The sequence below is a fragment of the Nerophis lumbriciformis genome, linkage group LG07 (assembly GCF_033978685.3).
Source record: "Nerophis lumbriciformis linkage group LG07, RoL_Nlum_v2.1, whole genome shotgun sequence".
Taxonomy (NCBI): domain Eukaryota; kingdom Metazoa; phylum Chordata; class Actinopteri; order Syngnathiformes; family Syngnathidae; genus Nerophis; species Nerophis lumbriciformis.
The window spans coordinates 4,001,840-4,020,744 of NC_084554.2; the positions used below are offsets into that span (position 1 = coordinate 4,001,840).

Consider the following 18,905-nt stretch of genomic DNA (forward strand, 5'->3'; position numbering starts at 1 on the left):
CAAGTAAGTTTTTTGTTTATTAATGCCACAGTTAGTGTTTTTGTTTCATTGTTCACAGTTTTTTGCCCTCGTGCAAGTCTTTTTGTTTCGTTAATCAATTTTGTACATCCGCCTTGAGCGCGCTTTTTGTTCCTTTGAGTGTTATAAATAAATATGTATTTACCTTCACGCCATGACCAGTCCAGCTTTACTTGCATCTCGGGAAAACAAACACACCATAGTCCTCGTCTTGACACTTACAAGGGCATTCTTTTGGTTTTGTTTCAGTTTCACAAATTCTTCAGTAAATTCACCGAGACGTCGCCGTGGAGTTATTGAGTCCGTTTAGCTGATTGGAGAGCTAGCTTCTGCATCTGACCACAGAACTTTCCTCCAGAAGGTCTTATCTTTGTCCATGTGATGTCAGATGAAACAAAAATGGAGCTGTTTGGCCACAATACCCAGCAATATGTTTGGAGGAGAAAAGGTGAGGCCTTTAACCCCATGAACACAATTCCTACCGTCAAGCATGGTGGTGGTAGTATTATGCTCTGGGCCTGTTTTGCTGCCAATGGAACTGCTGCTTTAAATGGGACAATGAAAAAGGAGGATTAGCTCCAAATTCTTCAGGACAAGCTAAAATCATCAGCCCGGAGGTTGGGTCTTGGGCGCAGTTGGGTGTTCCAACAGGACAACAACCCCAAACACGCGTCAAAAGTGGTAAAGGAATGGCTAAATCAGGCTAGAATGAAGGTTTTAGAATGGCCTTCCCAAAGTCCTGACTTAAACGTGTGGACAATGCTGAAGAAACAAGTCCATGTCAGAAAAGCAACACATTTAGCTGAACTGCAGCAATTTAGTGGTCAAGTGGTCAAGCAGAAGCTTGTGGATGGCTACCAAAAGCGCCTTATTGCAGGTAAACTTGCCAAGGGACATGTAAGCAAATATTAACATTGCTGTATGTATACTTTTGACCCAGCACATTTTCAGTAGAGCCATAATAAATTCATAAAAGAAACAATCTTCATGAATGTTTTTTGTGACCAACAAGTATGTGCTCCAATCACTACATCACAAAAAAAATAAGAGTTGTAGAAATGATTGGAAACTCAAGACATTATGTTCTTTACAAGTGTATGTAGGCTCTCCTATTTCTGGGGCTGAGGTTGCTGAGGTAGTTAAAAAGCTCCTCGGTGGCAAGGCCCCGGGGGTAGATGAGATCCGCCCGGAGTTCCTTAAGGCTCTGGATGCTGTGGGGCTGTCTTGGTTGACAAGACTCTGCAGCATCGCGTGGACATCGGGGGCGGTACCTCTGGATTGGCAGACCGGGGTGGTGGTTCCTCTCTTTAAGAAGGGGAACCGGAGGGTGTGTTCTAACTATCGTGGGATCACACTCCTCAGCCTTCCCGGTAAGGTCTATTCAGGTGTACTGGAGAGGAGGCTACGCCGGATAGTCGAACCTCGGATTCAGGAGGAACAGTGTGGTTTTCGTCCTGGTCATGGAACTGTGGACCAGCTCTATACTCTCGGCAGGGTCCTTGAGGGTGCATGGGAGTTTGCCCAACCAGTCTACATGTTTTGTGGACTTGGAGAAGGCATTCGACCGTGTCCCTCGGGAAGTCCTGTGGGGAGTGCTCAGAGAGTACGGGGTATCGGACTGTCTGATTGTGGCAGTCCGCTCCCTGTATGATCAGTGCCAGAGCTTGGTCCGCATTGCCGGTAGTAAGTCGGACACGTTTCCAGTGAGGGTTGGACTCCGCCAAGGCTGCCCTTTGTCACCGATTCTGTTCATAACTTTTATGGACAGAATTTCTAGGCGCAGTCAGGGCGTTGAGGGGATCTGGTTTGGTGGCTGCAGGATTAGGTCTCTGCTATTTGCAGATGATGTGGTCCTGATGGCTTCATCTGGCCAGGATCTTCAGCTCTCACTGGATCGGTTCGCAGCTGAGTGTGAAGCGACTGGGATGAGAATCAGCACCTCCAAGTCCGAGTCCATGGTTCTCTCCCGGAAAAGGGTGGAGTGCCATATCCGGGTTGGGGAGGAGATCTTGCCCCAAGTGGAGGAGTTCAAGTACCTCGGAGTCTTGTTCACGAGTGGGGGAAGAGTGGATCGTGAGATCGACAGGCGGATCGGTGCGGCGTCTTCAGTAATGCGGACGCTGTATCGATCCGTTGTGGTGAAGAAGGAGCTGAGCCGGAAGGCAAAGCTCTCAATTTACCGGTCGATCTACGTTCCCATCCTCACCTATGGTCATGAGCTTTGGGTTATGACCGAAAGGACAAGATCACGGGTACAAGCGGCCCAAATGAGTTTCCTCCGCCGGGTGGCGGGGCTCTCCCTTAGAGATAGGGTGAGAAGCTCTGTCATCCGGGAGGAGCTCAAAGTAAAGCCGCTGCTCCTCCACATCGAGAGGAGCCAGATGAGGTGGTTCGGGCATCTGGTCAGGATGCCACCCGAACGCCTCCCTAGGGAGGTGTTTAGGGCACGTCCCACCGGTAGGAGGCCGCGGGGAAGACCCAGGACACGTTGGGAAGACTATGTCTCCCGGCTGGCCTGGGAACGCCTTGGGGTCCCACAGGAAGAGCTGGACGAAGTGGCTGGGGAGAGGGAAGTCTGGGCTTCCCTGCTTAGGCTGCTGCCCCCGCGACCTGACCTCGGATCAGCGGAAGAAGATGGATGGATGGATGGATATATATATATATATATATGTATATATATATATATATATATATATATATATATATATATATATATATATATATATATATATATATATATATATAACCATGTGTCTCATTGAAGTCATTTTCTCGTCTTATATTCGCGTCGTATCAATCAGGTCCAATTGTGTTGTGATGCCATAAAGTGTTTGCTCACTTATTGTTCTGAATATCCGTCTCAAACAGTTGTTTGGAGATGAAATGATACTCCACGCCGTCGTTCTCCTGGTTCCTCTTCGGCCGACTGGTATCTGGCGAAAAAGAGAGCGGTGTGATCAACTTGTCACCTGCTGTAAGGTAAGAATAAAGTCTCCACCCCCGCACTTTTTTAACCAATCAAGCTTTGTTTGTAGTATTGTGCGATACTGGGGATGTTCCGATCAGGGGTTTGTGATACCAATTTACATCTTCGATGACTGACGTGGGATCTGAGCCGAGGATGTCGTTGTGGCTTGTGCAGCCCTTTGAGACACTTGTGATTTAGGGCTATATAAATCAACTTTGATTGATTGACTGATATCAGCTGATACCAATACCGATCACATGTATTAAAGGCCTACTGAAAGCCACTACTACCGACCACGCAGTCTGATAGTTTATACATCAATGATGAAATCTTAACATTGCAACACAAGCTTACTAAAATGCAATTTTAAATTTTGCGCGAAATATCCTGCTGAAAACGTCTCGGTATGATGACGTCACGGATTGTAGAGGACATTTTGGGACAGCATGGTGGCCAGCTATTAAGTCGTCTTGTTTTCATCGCAAAATCCTACAGTATTCTGGGCATCTGTGTTGGTGAATCTTTTGCAGTTTGTTCAATGAACAATGGAGACAGCAAAGAAGAAAGATGTAGGTGGGAAGCGGCGTATTGCGGCCGGCTGCAGCAACACAAACACGGCCGGTGTTTCATCGTTTACATTCCCGGAAGATGACAGTCAAGCTTTACCATTGGCTTGTGGAGAACTGGGACAACAGAGACTCTTACCAGGAGGACTTTTGAGTTGGATACGCAGACACGGTACCGTGAGTACGCTTCCAAACATTTGATCGCGTGCCGCTATGTGCATGTCACGTACGTAACTTTGGGGACTTTGGGGAAATATATGTGCTGTATGAACTTTGGGGAGGTGAACGGTACTTTGGGCTGTGGGATTGAGTGTGTTGTGCAGGTGTTTGAGTTGTATTGGCGGGTTTGTTATGCGGGATTAATTTGTGGCATATTAAATATAAGCCTGGTTGTGTTGTGGCTAATAGAGTATATATATGTCTTGTGTTTATTTACTGTTTTAGTCATTCCCAGCTGAATATCAGGTCCCACCCGCCTCCCACAGCATCTTCCCTATCTTCCCTCTACTCCTTCACTCTCACTTTCCTCATCCACAAATCTTTCATCCTCGCTCAAATTAATGGGGGAATCGTCGCTTTCTCGGTCCGAATCGCTCTCGCTGCTGGTGGCCATGATTGTAAACAATGTGCAGATGTGAGGAGCTCCACAACCTGTGACGTCACGATACTTGTCTGCTACTTCCGGTACAGGTAAGGCTTTTTTATCAGCGACCAAAAGTTGCAAACTTTATCGTCGATGTTCTCTACTAAATCCTTTCAGCAAAAATATGGCAATATCGCGAAATGATCAAGTATGACACATAGAATGGACCTGCTATCCCCGTTTAAATAAGAAAATCGCATTTCAGTAGGCCTTTAACTGTACATTTTTGACTGCTATTAACAATATAATAATATTTTAACTAGTTTTGTATTCTTTTTTTATTATAAGTCACTCGTCAATATTACTTAGGCCGGGGTCGATAACTCATTTTGCTCGACGATATATTGACCTACAAATGATTGTCGATAAACGATATTATTGCCGTTATTTTTTTCAGACCAAATGAACCTCTAATGTCATGACAATACATAATAATGATCATGGAAGTAAAGCCTTTCAAATGCAATTACCTTGAATTTCTTGCATATTTCCACATTGTAATTGAAGTGTAAACTTTTAAAAATACCAGGTTAAGTAAAACAACCAAATAATAAAAATAAAATATACTTAAATTTTGCACGTGAATTAAAATCACAACCATGCATATATATATATATATATATATATATATATATATATATATATATATATATATATATATATATATATATATATATATATATGCATATATATATATATATATATATATATATATATATATATATATATATATATATATATATATATATATATATATATATATATATATGCATATATATATATATATATATATATATATATATATATATATATGCATATATATATATATATATATATATATATATATATATATATATATATATATATATATATATATATATATATATATGCATGGTTGTGATTTTAATTCACGTGCAAAATTTAAGTATATTTTATTTGGCGTCTTGGAGCTGCGACTGGCGGCACTTGGCGTCTTGGAGCTCCGACTGGCGGCACTTGGCGTCGTTGAGCTGCGACTGGCGGCACTTGGCGTCGTTGAGCTGCGACTGGCGGCACTTGGCGTCGTGGAGCTGGTACCGGAGCTTGGCGTGGTGGGTCTTGGTCTTGGTCTTGGTCTTGGCGTGGAGGGTCTTGGTCTTGGACTTGGCGTGGAGGGTCTTGGTCTTGGCGTGGAGGGTCTTGGTCTTGGCGTGGAGGGTCTTGGTCTTGGACTTGGCGTGGAGGAGCTGGTGCTAGCCTTGGTGCGGCGACAGGTGCTAGCCTTGGAGCGGCGACAGGTGCTAGCCTTGGAGCGGCGACAGGTGCTAACCTTGGAGCGGCGACAGGTGCTAGCCTTGGAGCGGCGACAGGTGCTAGCCTTGGAGCGGCGACAGGTGCTAGCCTTGGAGCGGCGACAGGTGCTAACCTTGGAGCGGCGACAGGTGCTAGCCGTGGAGCAGGTGGAGGTGGCCTAGCTGGGGGTTGCGGCTTGGCAGGTCGGAAGACTGGTGAGGGCGGTCGTGCTGGAGGCTGTGGCTTGACGGGTCGGAAGACTGGTGAGGGCGGCCGTGCTGGAGGCTGTGGCTTGACATCGTGATGCTGAGCCACCCCACCTGAACAATTCCCAGCCCTAGCCCCCCCCCTCAAGGGGCGGATACCAGACGCGCTCCCTGCGCTCTGGAACTCTATGTGTATATATATATATATATATATATATATATATATATATATATATATATATATATATATATATATATATATATATATGCATGGTTGTGATTTTAATTCACGTGCAAAATTTAAGTATATTTTATTTTTATTATGTTAATAATGAGGCGGGGCCTCACCTGCCATCATGGAAAGAAAAAAAATGTAAAAAGAAAAAAAAACATTTAAATTGTTATACGTATCCAGTGATTATACTTTAAAGTTATTTTCCATTTAACTTCACCAGTTTTAGATTATTTTTATTCAAAATCGCTCAATTTCCACATTTGCCGTTCAAATACTGAGAAGAGACGGTGCGGTGAACAGCAGCCAGTTGAGGCACGTCACTCAGTGCCTCAACATGGATTGCGCAATGACTCGGCTAACTGCTGGCCTGCTGTGCAGTGAGACCGTATTGCTATATGAATTATATTATACATTTCCATAGTTTAGTTAGCTGAGGTATATAATGTACAGTGTATTTTGTCAACAACTGTATGTGTGTAAAGTATTTCTTGTGCTGAGCGATCATAAAACGGCTGCAAAAGACGCACTGGCTGAGGCTCGCCTCCTGCACCCCCGCCGTAGAATTGTTATATCAACTAAAGCCCACACTTAAACTTTCCACGTGAAAGATTGAATCTATTTTAAAAAATTATTTCATAAGAAGCCAAAAAGTGCAAAAACAATAATGTTGGTGTTGGAGGAGTTGTGAATGACTGCAGGGACACAACATTAGGTACACCTGCAGACTGCAGGTGTACCCAATTCACAACTCCTCCAACACGAACATTATTGTTTTTGCACTTTTTGGCTTCTTATTAAATAACTTTTGTAACCTATTTTCCTGGGCTTTCCTCTTTGTGATGTTAAGTTCCTGTTATGCGCTGTTATACAGTATATGCCTTGAGCTCTTATTTTGAAGGCGCTAAGAGCGGAAGTGATGTCACGTTGCGGAGGTTTTTGAAAGAAGGTAAATAAAGTGGTCCTCGTGTAAACTGGAGCCTCCGCGTTTGTTATTTTGTCGTTTCATACAGTATAGGCGACATTTATAAACCCTCGGTTACACTTTTTTAAATACATTCAATCTTGCACGTGGAAAGTTGAAGTGAGGGCTTTAGTTGCGGCGCATGGACTTAATTTATAAGTAAAGGTAAGACCATAATACATTTTTTTTTATTAAATGTGCTTTTTTGTGTGCTACAGTTTGTATGTGTAAAGTTAAAGTTAAGTTAAAGTAGCAATGATTGTCACACACACACTAGGTGTAATGAAATGTGTCGTCTGCATTTGACCCATCCCCTTGTTCACCCCCTGGGAGGTGAGGGGAGCAGTGGGCAGCAGCGGCGCCGCGCCCGGGAATAATTTTTGGTGATTTAACCCCCAATTCCAAGCCTCGATGCTGAGTGCCAAGCAGGGAAGAATGCTGGTATGAGCTTTTAAACATAACCCGTTAACTGCTGCCAATCAAATGGTGAATAAGATACTCTTTAGGGTTCATATGTTTGTAAATCTGACTGTGATGAAGTCAGTGCCTCACCAGCCATCAACCTCACCGCACGTCACTGATATACAGGTAAAAGCCAGTAAATTAGAATATTTTGAAAAACTTGATTTATTTCAGTAATTGCATTCAAAAGGTGTAACTTGTACATTATATTTATTCATTGCACACAGACTGATGCATTCAAATGTTTATTTCATTTCATTTTGATGATTTGAAGTGGCAACAAATGAAAATCCAAAATTCGGTGTGTCACAAAATTAGAATATTATTTAAGGCTAATACAAAAAAGGGATTTTTAGAAATGTTGGCCAACTGAAAAGTATGAAAATGAAAAATATGAGCATGTACAATACTCAATACTTGGTTGGAGCTCCTTTTGCCTCAATTACTGCGTTAATGCGGCGTGGCATGGAGTCGATGAGTTTCTGGCACTGCTCAGGTGTTATGAGAGCCCAGGTTGCTCTGATAGTGGCCTTCAACTCTTCTGCGTTTTTGGGTCTGGCATTCTGCATCTTCCTTTTCACAATACCCCACAGATTTTCTATGGGGCTAAGGTCAGGGGAGTTGGCGGGCCAATTTAGAACAGAAATACCATGGTCCGTAAACCAGGCATGGGTAGATTTTGCGCTGTGTGCAGGCGCCAAGTCCTGTTGGAACTTGAAATCTCCATCTCCATAGAGCAGGTCAGCAGCAGGAAGCATGAAGTGCTCTAAAACTTGCTGGTAGACGGCTGCGTTGACCCTGGATCTCAGGAAACAGAGTGGACCGACACCAGCAGATGACATGGCACCCCAAACCATCACCCAACCATGCAAATTTTGCATTTCCTTTGGAAATCGAGGTCCCAGAGTCTGGAGGAAGACAGGAGAGGCACAGGATCCACGTTGCCTGAAGTCTAGTGTAAAGTTTCCACCATCAGTGATGGTTTGGGGTGCCATGTCATCTGCTGGTGTCGGTCCACTCTGTTTCCTGAGATCCAGGGTCAACGCAGCCGTCTACCAGCAAGTTTTAGAGCACTTCATGCTTCCTGCTGCTGACCTGCTCTATGGAGATGGAGATTTCAAGTTCCAACAGGACTTGGCGCCTGCACACAGCGCACAATCTACCCGTGCCTGGTTTACGGACCATGGTATTTCTGTTCTAAATTGGCCCGCCAACTCCCCTGACCTTAGCCCCATAGAAAATCTGTGGGGTATGCAGAATGCCAGACCCAAAAACGCAGAAGAGTTGAAGGCCACTATCAGAGCAACCTGGGCTCTCATAACACCTGAGCAGTGCCAGAAACTCATCGACTCCATGCCACGCCGCATTAACGCAGTAATTGAGGCAAAAGGAGCTCCAACCAAGTATTGAGTATTGTACATGCTCATATTTTTCATTTTCATACTTTTCAGTTGGCCAACATTTCTAAAAAATCCCTTTTTTGTATTAGCCTTAAGTAATATTCTAATTTTGTGACACACGGAATTTTGGATTTTCATTTGTTGCCACTTCAAATCATCAAAATTAAATGAAATAAACATTTGAATGCATCAGTCTGTGTGCAATGAATAAATATAATGTACAAGTTACACCTTTTGAATGCAATTACTGAAATAAATCAAGTTTTTCAAAATATTCTAATTTACTGGCTTTTACCTGTATATACAAACATGTATATCAGCCAGAGCGTGTTTTTCACGAAGTCCACTTACGTGGGACGGTCACGCTGAAGTGTTGAGGGTCACAACTCAAAAGTTTCCTTTTAAGCTCGTTCAGGCCCACTCCAGGTGGTCCTGCACAAACACAGTACAAGCAATTTTTAAACGCTGACCACGGTCTTCATGCACTCCTTGTCTGAGCAACTTTCTCACCAATTAGGATCACCAGCCGGTGTTTTGCCGCGCTCTGCCTGCGGTACAAAGTCACCTCTTCGTAAGTGGGCACGTCCGCCGTGTCGTAAATCTCGCTCTTTTTGCACTCGTACATTGACTTGTTGGTCTTCTTGTCTCTCCTGCTCAGACGGAAGCTTCTTCTGAACCCAACTGGGGAGAGAATGGAAATATTATGATGTATTCACGCCGTACAGAAATACACCTCGCTCTCCGAACGTGGCAAAGTCCTAACCGCACGCGAGCCTGCGACTTAGTGGTTTGGCTACTTTGGCAAACGACCCACGGCTCAATGTCTAGCACAGGGGTTTATACCGCCACCAAGACTAAGAGTGAAGGGAGAAGTCCCGCCTCCCTGTCTTTAGTTTTTCTGGAAACAACTTAGTTGAACGCCCCTTAGCTAAAGGGACAATCCTCAGTCTGAAAGGTGGATGTCCGCCTGGCACCAGTGTTTGACTTGTCTCCATTCAATAGCGTAACATTATATCTGGGAATAAAAAGTGCAGGAACAAATACTGCTTTTTGAAAAATAAAAGGTTTCTGCCATTTTTGGGTTGAGTCGGGACTCCTTATGAGGTTTTGAGAAGTCTCCTACAACTATAAAAAAAAAAAAAAAATTGAAAAATATACATTTTTGAAATTTTGGGGTGATTTTAGCGAAAAAAAAGTTTTGAAAGTAAAAAAAAATTCCGCCATTTTCAGGTTTTGTCGGGACTCCTGATGAGGTTTTGAGATGTCTACTACAACTACAGGACCAGTATTGTGCTGTTGAAGCAAGACTATTTTTTAAATTTTGGGTAAGTGTCCCCCCTTACGACATTTCACCAAAAAAAAGTTTAGAAAAATATAAATTTTCTGCCATTTTCGGGACTCCTGATGAGGTTTTCAGACATCTACTACAACTACAGGACCAGTATTGTGCTGTTGAAGCAAGATAGTTTATTACATTTTGGGATAAAGGTCACCCTTACGACATTTTAGCGAAAAAAGTTTCGAAAAAATATAAATTTTCCGCCATTTTTGGGACTCCTGATGAGGCCTCCCTGTCTTTAGTTTTTCTGGAAACAATTTAGTTGAATGTCCCTTAGCTAAAGGGATAATCTTCAGTCTGGAAGGTGGATTTCCGCCTGGCACCAGTGTTTGACTTGTCTCCATTCAATAGCGTAACATTATATCTGGAAATAAAAAGTGCAGGAACAAATACTGCTTTTTGCAAAATAAAAATGTTCTGTCATTTTTGGGTTGAGTCGGGACTCCTGATGAGGTTTTGAGACATCTCCTACAACTACAGGACCAGTATTGTGCTGTTGAAGAAAGACCATTTTTTAAATTTTGGGTAAGGGTCACACCTATGACATTTTAGTGAAAAAAGTTTTGGAAAAAAATATGCTTTTTGAAAAATATACATTTTTGAAATTTTGGGGTGATTTTAGCGAAAAAATTTTTTTGAAAAGTAAAAAAAATTCTGCCATTTTCGGGTTTTGTCAGGACTCCTGATGAGGTTTTGAGACGTCTACTACAACTACAGGACCAGTATTGTGCTGTTGAAGCAAGACTATTTTTTAAATTTTAGGTAAGTGTCCCAAAAAAAGTTTAGAAAAATATAAATTTTCTGCCATTTTCGGGACTCCTGATGAGGTTTTCAGACGTCTGCTCCAACTACAGGACCAGTATTGTGCTGTTGAAGCAAGATAGTTTATTAAATTTTGGGAAAAAGGTCACCCTTACGACATTTTAGCAAAAAAAGTTTAGAAAAAATATTAATTTTCTGCCATTTTTGGGACTCCTGATGAAACCTCCCTGCCTTTAGTTTTTCTGGAAACAACTTAGTTGAACGCCCCTTAGCTAAAGGGACAATCCTCAGTCTGAAAGGTGGATTTCCACCTGGCACCAGTGTTTGACTTGTCTCCATTTAATAGCCTAACATTATATCTGGGAATAAAAAGTGCAGGAACAAATACTGCTTTTTGAAAAATAAAAATTTTCTGTCATTTTTGGGTTGAGTCGGGACTCCTCATGAGGTTTTGAGAAGTCTCCTACAACTATAAAAAAAATGCTTCTTGAAAAATATTACTTTTTGAAATTTTGGGGTGATTTTCGCGAAAAAAAAAGTTTTGAAAAGTAAAAAAAATTCTGCCATTTTCGTGTTTTGTCGGGACTCCTGATGAGGTTTTGAGACGTCCACTACAACTACAGGACCAGTATTGTTCTGTTCAAGCAAGACTATTTTTTAAATTTTAGGTAAGTGTCCCCCCTTACGACATTTCACCAAAAAAAAGTTTAGAAAAATATACATTTTCTGCCATTTTCGGGACTCCTAATGAGGTTTTCAGACGTCTACTACAACTACAGGACCAGTATTGTGCTGTTGAAGCAAGATAGTTTATTAAATTTTGGGATAAAGGTCACCCTTACGACATTTTAACGAAAAAAGTTTCGAAAAAATATTAATTTTCTGCCATTTTTGGGACTCCTGATGAGACCTCCCTGCCTTTAGTTTTTCTGGAAACAATTAAGTTGGATGTCCCTTAGCTAAAGGGATAATCTTCAGTCTGGAAGGTGGATTTCCGCCTGGCACCAGTTTTGGACTTGTCTCCATTCAATAGCGTAACATTATATCTGGGAATAAAAAGTGCAGGAACAAATACTGCTTTTTGAAAAATAAAAAATTTCTGTCATTTTTGGGTGGAGTCGGGACTCCTTCTGAGGTTTTGAGAAGTCTCCTAAAACTATGAAAAAAAAAATTATTTTTGAAAAATATTAATTTTGGGGTAATTTTAGTGAAAAAAAGTTTTGAAAAAATAAAAAAAAATCTGCCATTTTCGGGTTTTGTCCCGACTCCTGATGAGGTTTTGAGACGTCCACTACAACTACAGGACCAGTATTGTGCTGTTGAAGCAAGACTATTTTTTAAATTTTAGGTAAGTGTCCCCCCTTACGACATTTCACCAAAAACAACTTTAGAAAAATATACATTTTCTGCCATTTTCGGGACTCCTGATGAGGTTTTCAGACGTCTACTACAACTACAGGACCAGTATTGTGCTGTTGAAGCAAGATAGTTTATTACATTTTGGGATAAAGGTCACCCTTACGACATTTTAGCGAAAAAAGTTTCAAAAAAATATTAATTTTCTGCCATTTTTGGGACTCCTGATGAGACCTCCCTGCCTTTAGTTTTTCTGGAAACAATTCAGTTGAATGTCCCTTAGCTAAAGGGATAATCTTCAGTCTGGAAGGTGGATTTCCGCCTGGCACCAGTGTTTGACTTGTCTCCATTCAATAGCGTAACATTATCTCTGAGAATAAAAAGTGCAGGAACAAATACTGCTTTTTGAAAAATAAAAATGTTTTGTCATTTTTGGGTTGAGTCGGGACTCCTCATGATGTTTTGAGAAGTCTCCTAAAACTATAAAAAAAAAAATTATTTTTGAAAAATATAAATTTTTGAAATTTTGGGGTGATTTTAGCGAAAAAAAGTTTTTAAAAGTAAAAAAAATTCTGCCATTTTCGGGTTTTGTCCCGACTCCTGATGAGGTTTTGAGACGTCCACTACAACTACAGGACCAGTTTTGTTCTGTTGAAGCAAGACTATTTTTTTTAATTTTAGGTAAGTGTCCCCCCTTACGACATTTCACCAAAAAAAAGTTTAGAAAAATATACATTTTCTGCCATTTTCGGGACTCCTGATGAGGTTTTCAGACGTCTACTACAACTACAGGACCAGTATTGTTCCGTTGAAGCAAGACAGTTTATTAAATTTGGGGGTAAAGGTCACCCTTACGACATTTTAGCGAAAAAAGTTTCAAAAAAATATTAATTTTCTGCCATTTTTGGGACTCCTGATGAGACCTCCCTGCCTTTAGTTTTTCTGGAAACAATTAAGTTGGATGTCCCTTAGCTAAAGGGATAATCTTCAGTCTGAAAGGTGGATTTCCGCCTGGCACCAGTGTTTGACTTGTCTCCATTCAATAGCGTAACATTATATCTGGGAATAAAAAGTGCAGGAACAAATACTGCTTTTTGAAAAATATAAATTTTCTGTCATTTTTGGGTTGAGTCGGGACTCCTTATGAGGTTTTGAGAAGTCTCCTACAACTATTAAAAAAAAATGCTTCTTGAAAAATATTAATTTTTGAAATTTTGGGGGGATTTTAGCGGAAAAAAAAGTTTTGAAAAGTAAAAAAAAATTCTGCCATTTTCAGGTTTTGTCGGGACTCCTGGTGAGGTTTTGAGACGTCCACTACAACTACAGGACCAGTATTGTTCTGTTCAAGCAAGACTATTTTTTAAATTTTAGGTAAGTGTCCCCCCTTATGACATTTCACCAAAAAAAAGTTTAGAAAAATATACATTTTCTGCCATTTTCGGGACTCCTGATGAGGTTTTCAGACGTCTACTACAACTACAGGACCAGTATTGTGCTGTTGAAGCAAGATAGTTTATTAAATTTTGGGATAAAGGTCACCCTTACGACATTTTAGCGAAAAAAGTTTCAAAAAAATATTAATTTTCTGCCATTTTTGGGACTCCTGATGAGGCCTCCCTGTCTTTAGTTTTTCTGGAAACAATTAAGTTGGATGTCCCTTAGCTAAAGGGATAATCTTCAGTCTGAAAGGTGGATTTCCGCCTGGCACAAGTGTTTGACTTGTCTCCATTCAATAGCGTAACATTATATCTGGGAATAAAAAGTGCAGGAACAAATAGTGCTTTTTGAAAAATAAAAATTTTCTGTCATTTTTGGGTTTAGTCGGGACTCCTCATGAGGTTTTGAGAAGTCTCCTACAACTATAAAAAAAATGCTTCTTGAAAAATATTAATTTTTGAAATTTTGGGGTAATTTTAGCGAAAAAAGGTTTTGAAAAAAAAAAAATTCTGCCATTTTCGGGTTTTGTCGGGACTCCTGGTGAGGTTTTGAGACGTCCACTACAACTACAGGACCAGTATTGTTCTGTTGAAGCAAGACTATTTTTTTAATTTTAGGTAAGTGTCTCCCCTTACGACATTTCACCAAAAAAAAGTTTAGAAAAATATACATTTTCTGCCATTTTTGGGACTCCTGATGAGGTTTTCAGACGTCTACTACAACTAATAGACCAGTATTGTGCCGTTGAAGCAAGGTAGTTTATTAAATTTTGGGATAAAAGTCACCCTTACGACATTTTAGCGAAAAAAGTTTCAAAAAAATATTAATTTTCTGCCATTTTTGGGACTCCTGATGAGACCTCCCTGCCTTTAGTTTTTCTGGAAACAATTAAGTTGGATGTCCCTTAGCTAAAGGGATAATCTTCAGTCTGAAAGGTGGATTTCCGCCTGGCACAAGTGTTTGACTTGTCTCCATTCAATAGCGTAATATCCATCCATCCATTTTCTACTGCTTATCCCTTTTGGGATTGTAGGGGGTGCTCAGTCCATTATCTCTGGAAATAAAAAGTGCAGTAACAAATACTGCTTTTTGAAAAATATAAATTTTTTGCCATTTTCGGGTTTTGTCGGGACTCCTGATGAGGTTTTGAGACGTCTCCTACAACTACAGGACCAGTATTGTGCTGTTGAAGCAAAACCGTTTTTTAAATTTTAGGTAAAGGTCACCCTCACGACATTTTGGTGAAAAAAGTTTTGAAAAAATATGCTTTTTGAAAAATATTAATTTTTAAAATTTTGGGGTAATTTTAGCGAAAAAAAGTTTTGAAAAAATAAAAAAATTCTGCCATTTTCGGGTTTTGTCGGGACTCCTGATGAGGTTTTGAGACGTCCACTACAACTACAGGACCAGTATTGTGCTGTTGAAGCAAGACTATTTTTTTTTATTTTGGGTAAGTGTCCCCCCTTACGACATTTCACCAAAAAAACGTTTAGAAAAATATAAATTTTCTGCCATTTTCGGGTTTTGTCAGGACACCTGATGAGGTTTTCAGACGTCTGCTACAACTAATAGACCAGTATTGTTCCGTTGAAGCAAGACAGTTTATTAAATTTGGGGGTAAGGGTCACCCTTACGACATTTTACCAAAAAAAGTTTCGAAAAAATATAAATTTTCTGCCATTTTTGGGACTCCTGATGAGGCCTCCCTGTCTTTAGTTTTTCTGGAAACAATTAAGTTGGATGTCCCTTAGCTAAAGGGATAATCTTCAGTCTGAAAGGTGGATTTCCGCCTGGCACAAGTGTTTGACTTGTCTCCATTCAATAGCGTAACATTATCTCTGGGAATAAAAAGTGCAGGAACAAATACTGCTTTTTGAAAAATAAATTTTTTCTGTCATTTTTGGGTTTAGTCGGGACTCCTTATGAGGTTTTGAGAAGTCTCCTAAAACTATTAAAAAAAAAATTTTTTTGAAAAATATAAATTTTTTAAATTTTGGGGTGATTTTAGCGAAAAAAAGTTTTGAAAAGTAAAAAAAAATTCTGCCATTTTCGGGTTTTGTCGGGACTGCTGGTGAGGTTTTGAGACGTCTACTACAACTACAGGACCAGTATTGTTCTGTTCAAGCAAGACTATTTTTTAAATTTTAGGTAAGTGTCCCCCCTTATGACATTTCACCAAAAAAAAGTTTCGAAAAATATACATTTTCTGCCATTTTCGGGACTCCTGATGAGGTTTTCAGACGTCTACTACAACTACAGGACCAGTATTGTGCTGTTGAAGCAAGATAGTTGATTAAATTTTGGGATAAAGGTCACCCTTACGACATTTTAGCGAAAAAAGTTTCAAAAAAATATTAATTTTCTGCCATTTTTGGGACTCCTGATGAGACCTCCCTGCCTTTAGTTTTTCTGGAAACAATTAAGTTGGATGTCCCTTAGCTAAAGGGATAATCTTCAGTCTGAAAGGTGGATTTCCGCCTGGCACAAGTGTTTGACTTGTCTCCATTCAATAGCGTAACATTATCTCTGGGAATAAAAAGTGCAGGAACAAATACTGCTTTTTGAAAAATAAAAATGTTCTGTCATTTTTGGGTTGAGTCGGGACTCCTTATGAGGTTTTGAGAAGTCTCCTAAAACTATTAAAAAATATAAATTTTTGAAATTTTGGGGTGATTTTAGCGGAAAAAAGTTTTGAAAAGTAATACAAATTCTGCCATTTTTGGGTTTTGTCCCGACTCCTGATGAGGTTTTGAGACGTCCACTACAACTACAGGACCAGTATTGTGCTGTTGAAGCAAGACTATTTTTTACATTTTGGGTAAGTGTCCCCCCTTACGACATTTCACCAAAAAAAAGTTTAGAAAAATATACATTTTCTGCCATTTTCGGGACTCCTGATGAGGTTTTCAGACGTCTACTACAACTACAGGACCAGTATTGTGCTGTTGAAGCAAGATAGTTTATTAAATTTTGGGATAAAGGTCACCCTTACGACATTTTAGCGAAAAAAGTTTCAAAAAAATTGCCATTTTCGGGACTCCTGATGAGGCCTCCCTGCCTTTAGTTTTTCTGGAAACAATTAAGTTGGATGTCCCTTAGCTAAAAGGATAATCTTCAGTCTGAAAGGTGGATTTCCGCCTGGCACAAGTGTTTGACTTGTCTCCATTCAATAGCGTAACAGCCATCCACCCATTTTCTACCGCTTATCCCTTTTGGGATTGTGAGGGGTGCTCAGTCCATTATCTCTGGAAATAAAAAGTGCAGGAACAAATACTGCTTTTTGAAAAATATACATTTTTTGCCATTTTCGGGTTTTGTCGAGACTCCTGATGAGGTTTTGTGTAAGGGTCCCCCCTTATGACATTTTTGAAACATGGCGTGCCCCCTAAATAATTTCCATGCATGTGATTAGTGTGCATCAATTAGCTATAGGAGCAGTCCAAATGTGATGGACAGATAGCATGTAAAATACTTGGTAAAGCCACCGTCGCCACCTTGTGGTGAGTACAAAGTCTCAGACTCTGCAGCCACGGGATCAATAAGGGCAAGGAGTAGAAGGAAGAGACAAAGCCAAAAGAAGACACATCTCACCTAAACGGCAGCCGCTAATAAAGTCAGCATCCTCTGGTGATGAGAAGAGGAGGAAAGGAAGGCCAAAAGATCACTTTAGAAGAGTCAGAAATGATAGAAAAATGCATCACCTCCTATTTTATATTCATTGCTTTATGACACAAAGGTGTGGATACAACTCATGTTACCTAATGGAGCTTCCCGAAAAATAAAACATTTTTTAAAACGTTCCTGAAAAACATTATGACGATAAAATTACATTTTTGTCCAAATTTGTTTTTAATTAATCAAAATGAATCATGTGATTAATCATGATTAACAGCACCAGTTATTACATCATGAAGTAAGCATGTATGACAATATGACAAAATACATCCTTACCCTTTTCCTTTTCTAATTAATTGACCCTCATGTAATAATAATCATAATAATAATAATAATAATTAAAGCTGCAAGCAGCGTTGGTCGGGCCCGCATATTTGACAGGTGCTAGTCCTAAGTGTCCCAATACTTTTGTCCAGTTTTAGTCCTAAATGTCCCAAGACTTTTGTCAAGTTGTAGTCCTAAGTGTCCCAATACTTTTGTCCAGTGTAAGTGTCCCAATACTTGTGTCCAGTGTAAGTGTCCCAATACTTTTGTCCAGTGGTAGTCCTAAGTGTCCCAATACTTTTGTCCAGTTTTAGTCCTAAGTGTCCTAATACTTTTGTCTAGTGATAGTCCTAAGTGTCCCAATACTTTTGTCCAGATTAAATCCTAGGTGTCCCAATACTTTTGTCCAGTGTAAGTGTCCCAATACTTGTGTCCAGTGTAAGTGTCCCAATACTTTTGTCCAGTGTAAGTGTCCCAATACTTTTGTCCAGTGGTAGTCCTAAGTGTCCCAATACTTTTGTCCAGTTTTAGTCCTAAGTGTCCTAATACTTTTGTCTAGTGGTAGTCCTAAGTGTCCCAATACTTTTGTCCAGATTAAATCCTAGGTGTCCCAATACTTTTGTCCAGTGTTAGTCCTAAGCAGTTTTTTCTGCGTTTTATTCAAAAATTGCGCTAGAGCGCAATTTTGAGATTTGGGGTTAGGTTTTTTTTATTAGATGGCAATTTTTGCCAGTCGTGATGTGTGTGTTTAGTTTGGTGAGTTTTGCAGCATGTTAAGGGGGTGAAATTACAACGCAAAGAGGCAAAAGTGACTGTTTTTAGTACATTTTTGTCTTGAAGGGGGAATTGCCAACTTCCTGTTGATTTTTGCCCAAAGATGTAACATTATGAAATGTAGGTCGACTTTCCTAGTATGAGTTACAGGCAGTCTAGTTTTTTGTTTTTTTCCTAGGGGGCGCTAGAGCGCAATTTTGAGTATTGGGGTTTGTTTTTTTGATAAAAAAAGTTTTGCCATATATTACTGATGTGTGTGTCAAATTTGGTGAGTTTTGAAGCATGTTAAGGGGGTGAAATTACAGCGCAAAGAGGCAAAAGTGACTGTTTTTAGTACATTTTTGTCCTGAAGGGGGAATTGCCAACTTCCTGTTGGTTTTTGCCCAAAGATGTAACATTATGAAATGTAGGTCTAAGTCAGACCTACATAGAGGTTTTTGTTTCATGTCTCTCCGCCTTTCCTAGTATGAGTTACAGGCAGTCTAGTTTTTTTTTTCCCTAGGGGGCGCTGGAGCGCAATTTTGAGTTTTGGGGTTTGTTTTTTTGATTAAATTTTTTTTTGCCATA

The 18,905-nt window shown here is 40.2% G+C and overlaps 1 protein-coding gene across 4 annotated transcripts in view; it reads right to left on the reverse strand.

Annotated features, from left to right (window-relative positions):
• The window catches only part of mpp7a (MAGUK p55 scaffold protein 7a), a 162,009-nt gene that overhangs the window by 11,331 nt on the left and 131,773 nt on the right, over nucleotides 1-18,905 (reverse strand). For 3 of the 4 annotated variants that reach the window (XM_072913444.1, XM_072913446.1, XM_072913445.1), the window contains exons 13-16: nucleotides 17,217-17,249; nucleotides 9,242-9,412; nucleotides 9,083-9,163; nucleotides 2,858-2,951 (exon numbers count right to left, since the gene is read on the reverse strand). In XM_072913444.1, the coding sequence (XP_072769545.1) occupies nucleotides 2,858-2,951; nucleotides 9,083-9,163; nucleotides 9,242-9,412; nucleotides 17,217-17,249 (379 nt within the window). The remainder of the gene's footprint in view (nucleotides 1-2,857; nucleotides 2,952-9,082; nucleotides 9,164-9,241; nucleotides 9,413-17,216; nucleotides 17,250-18,905) is intronic. The other variant, XM_061965919.2, reaches the window with a different exon arrangement.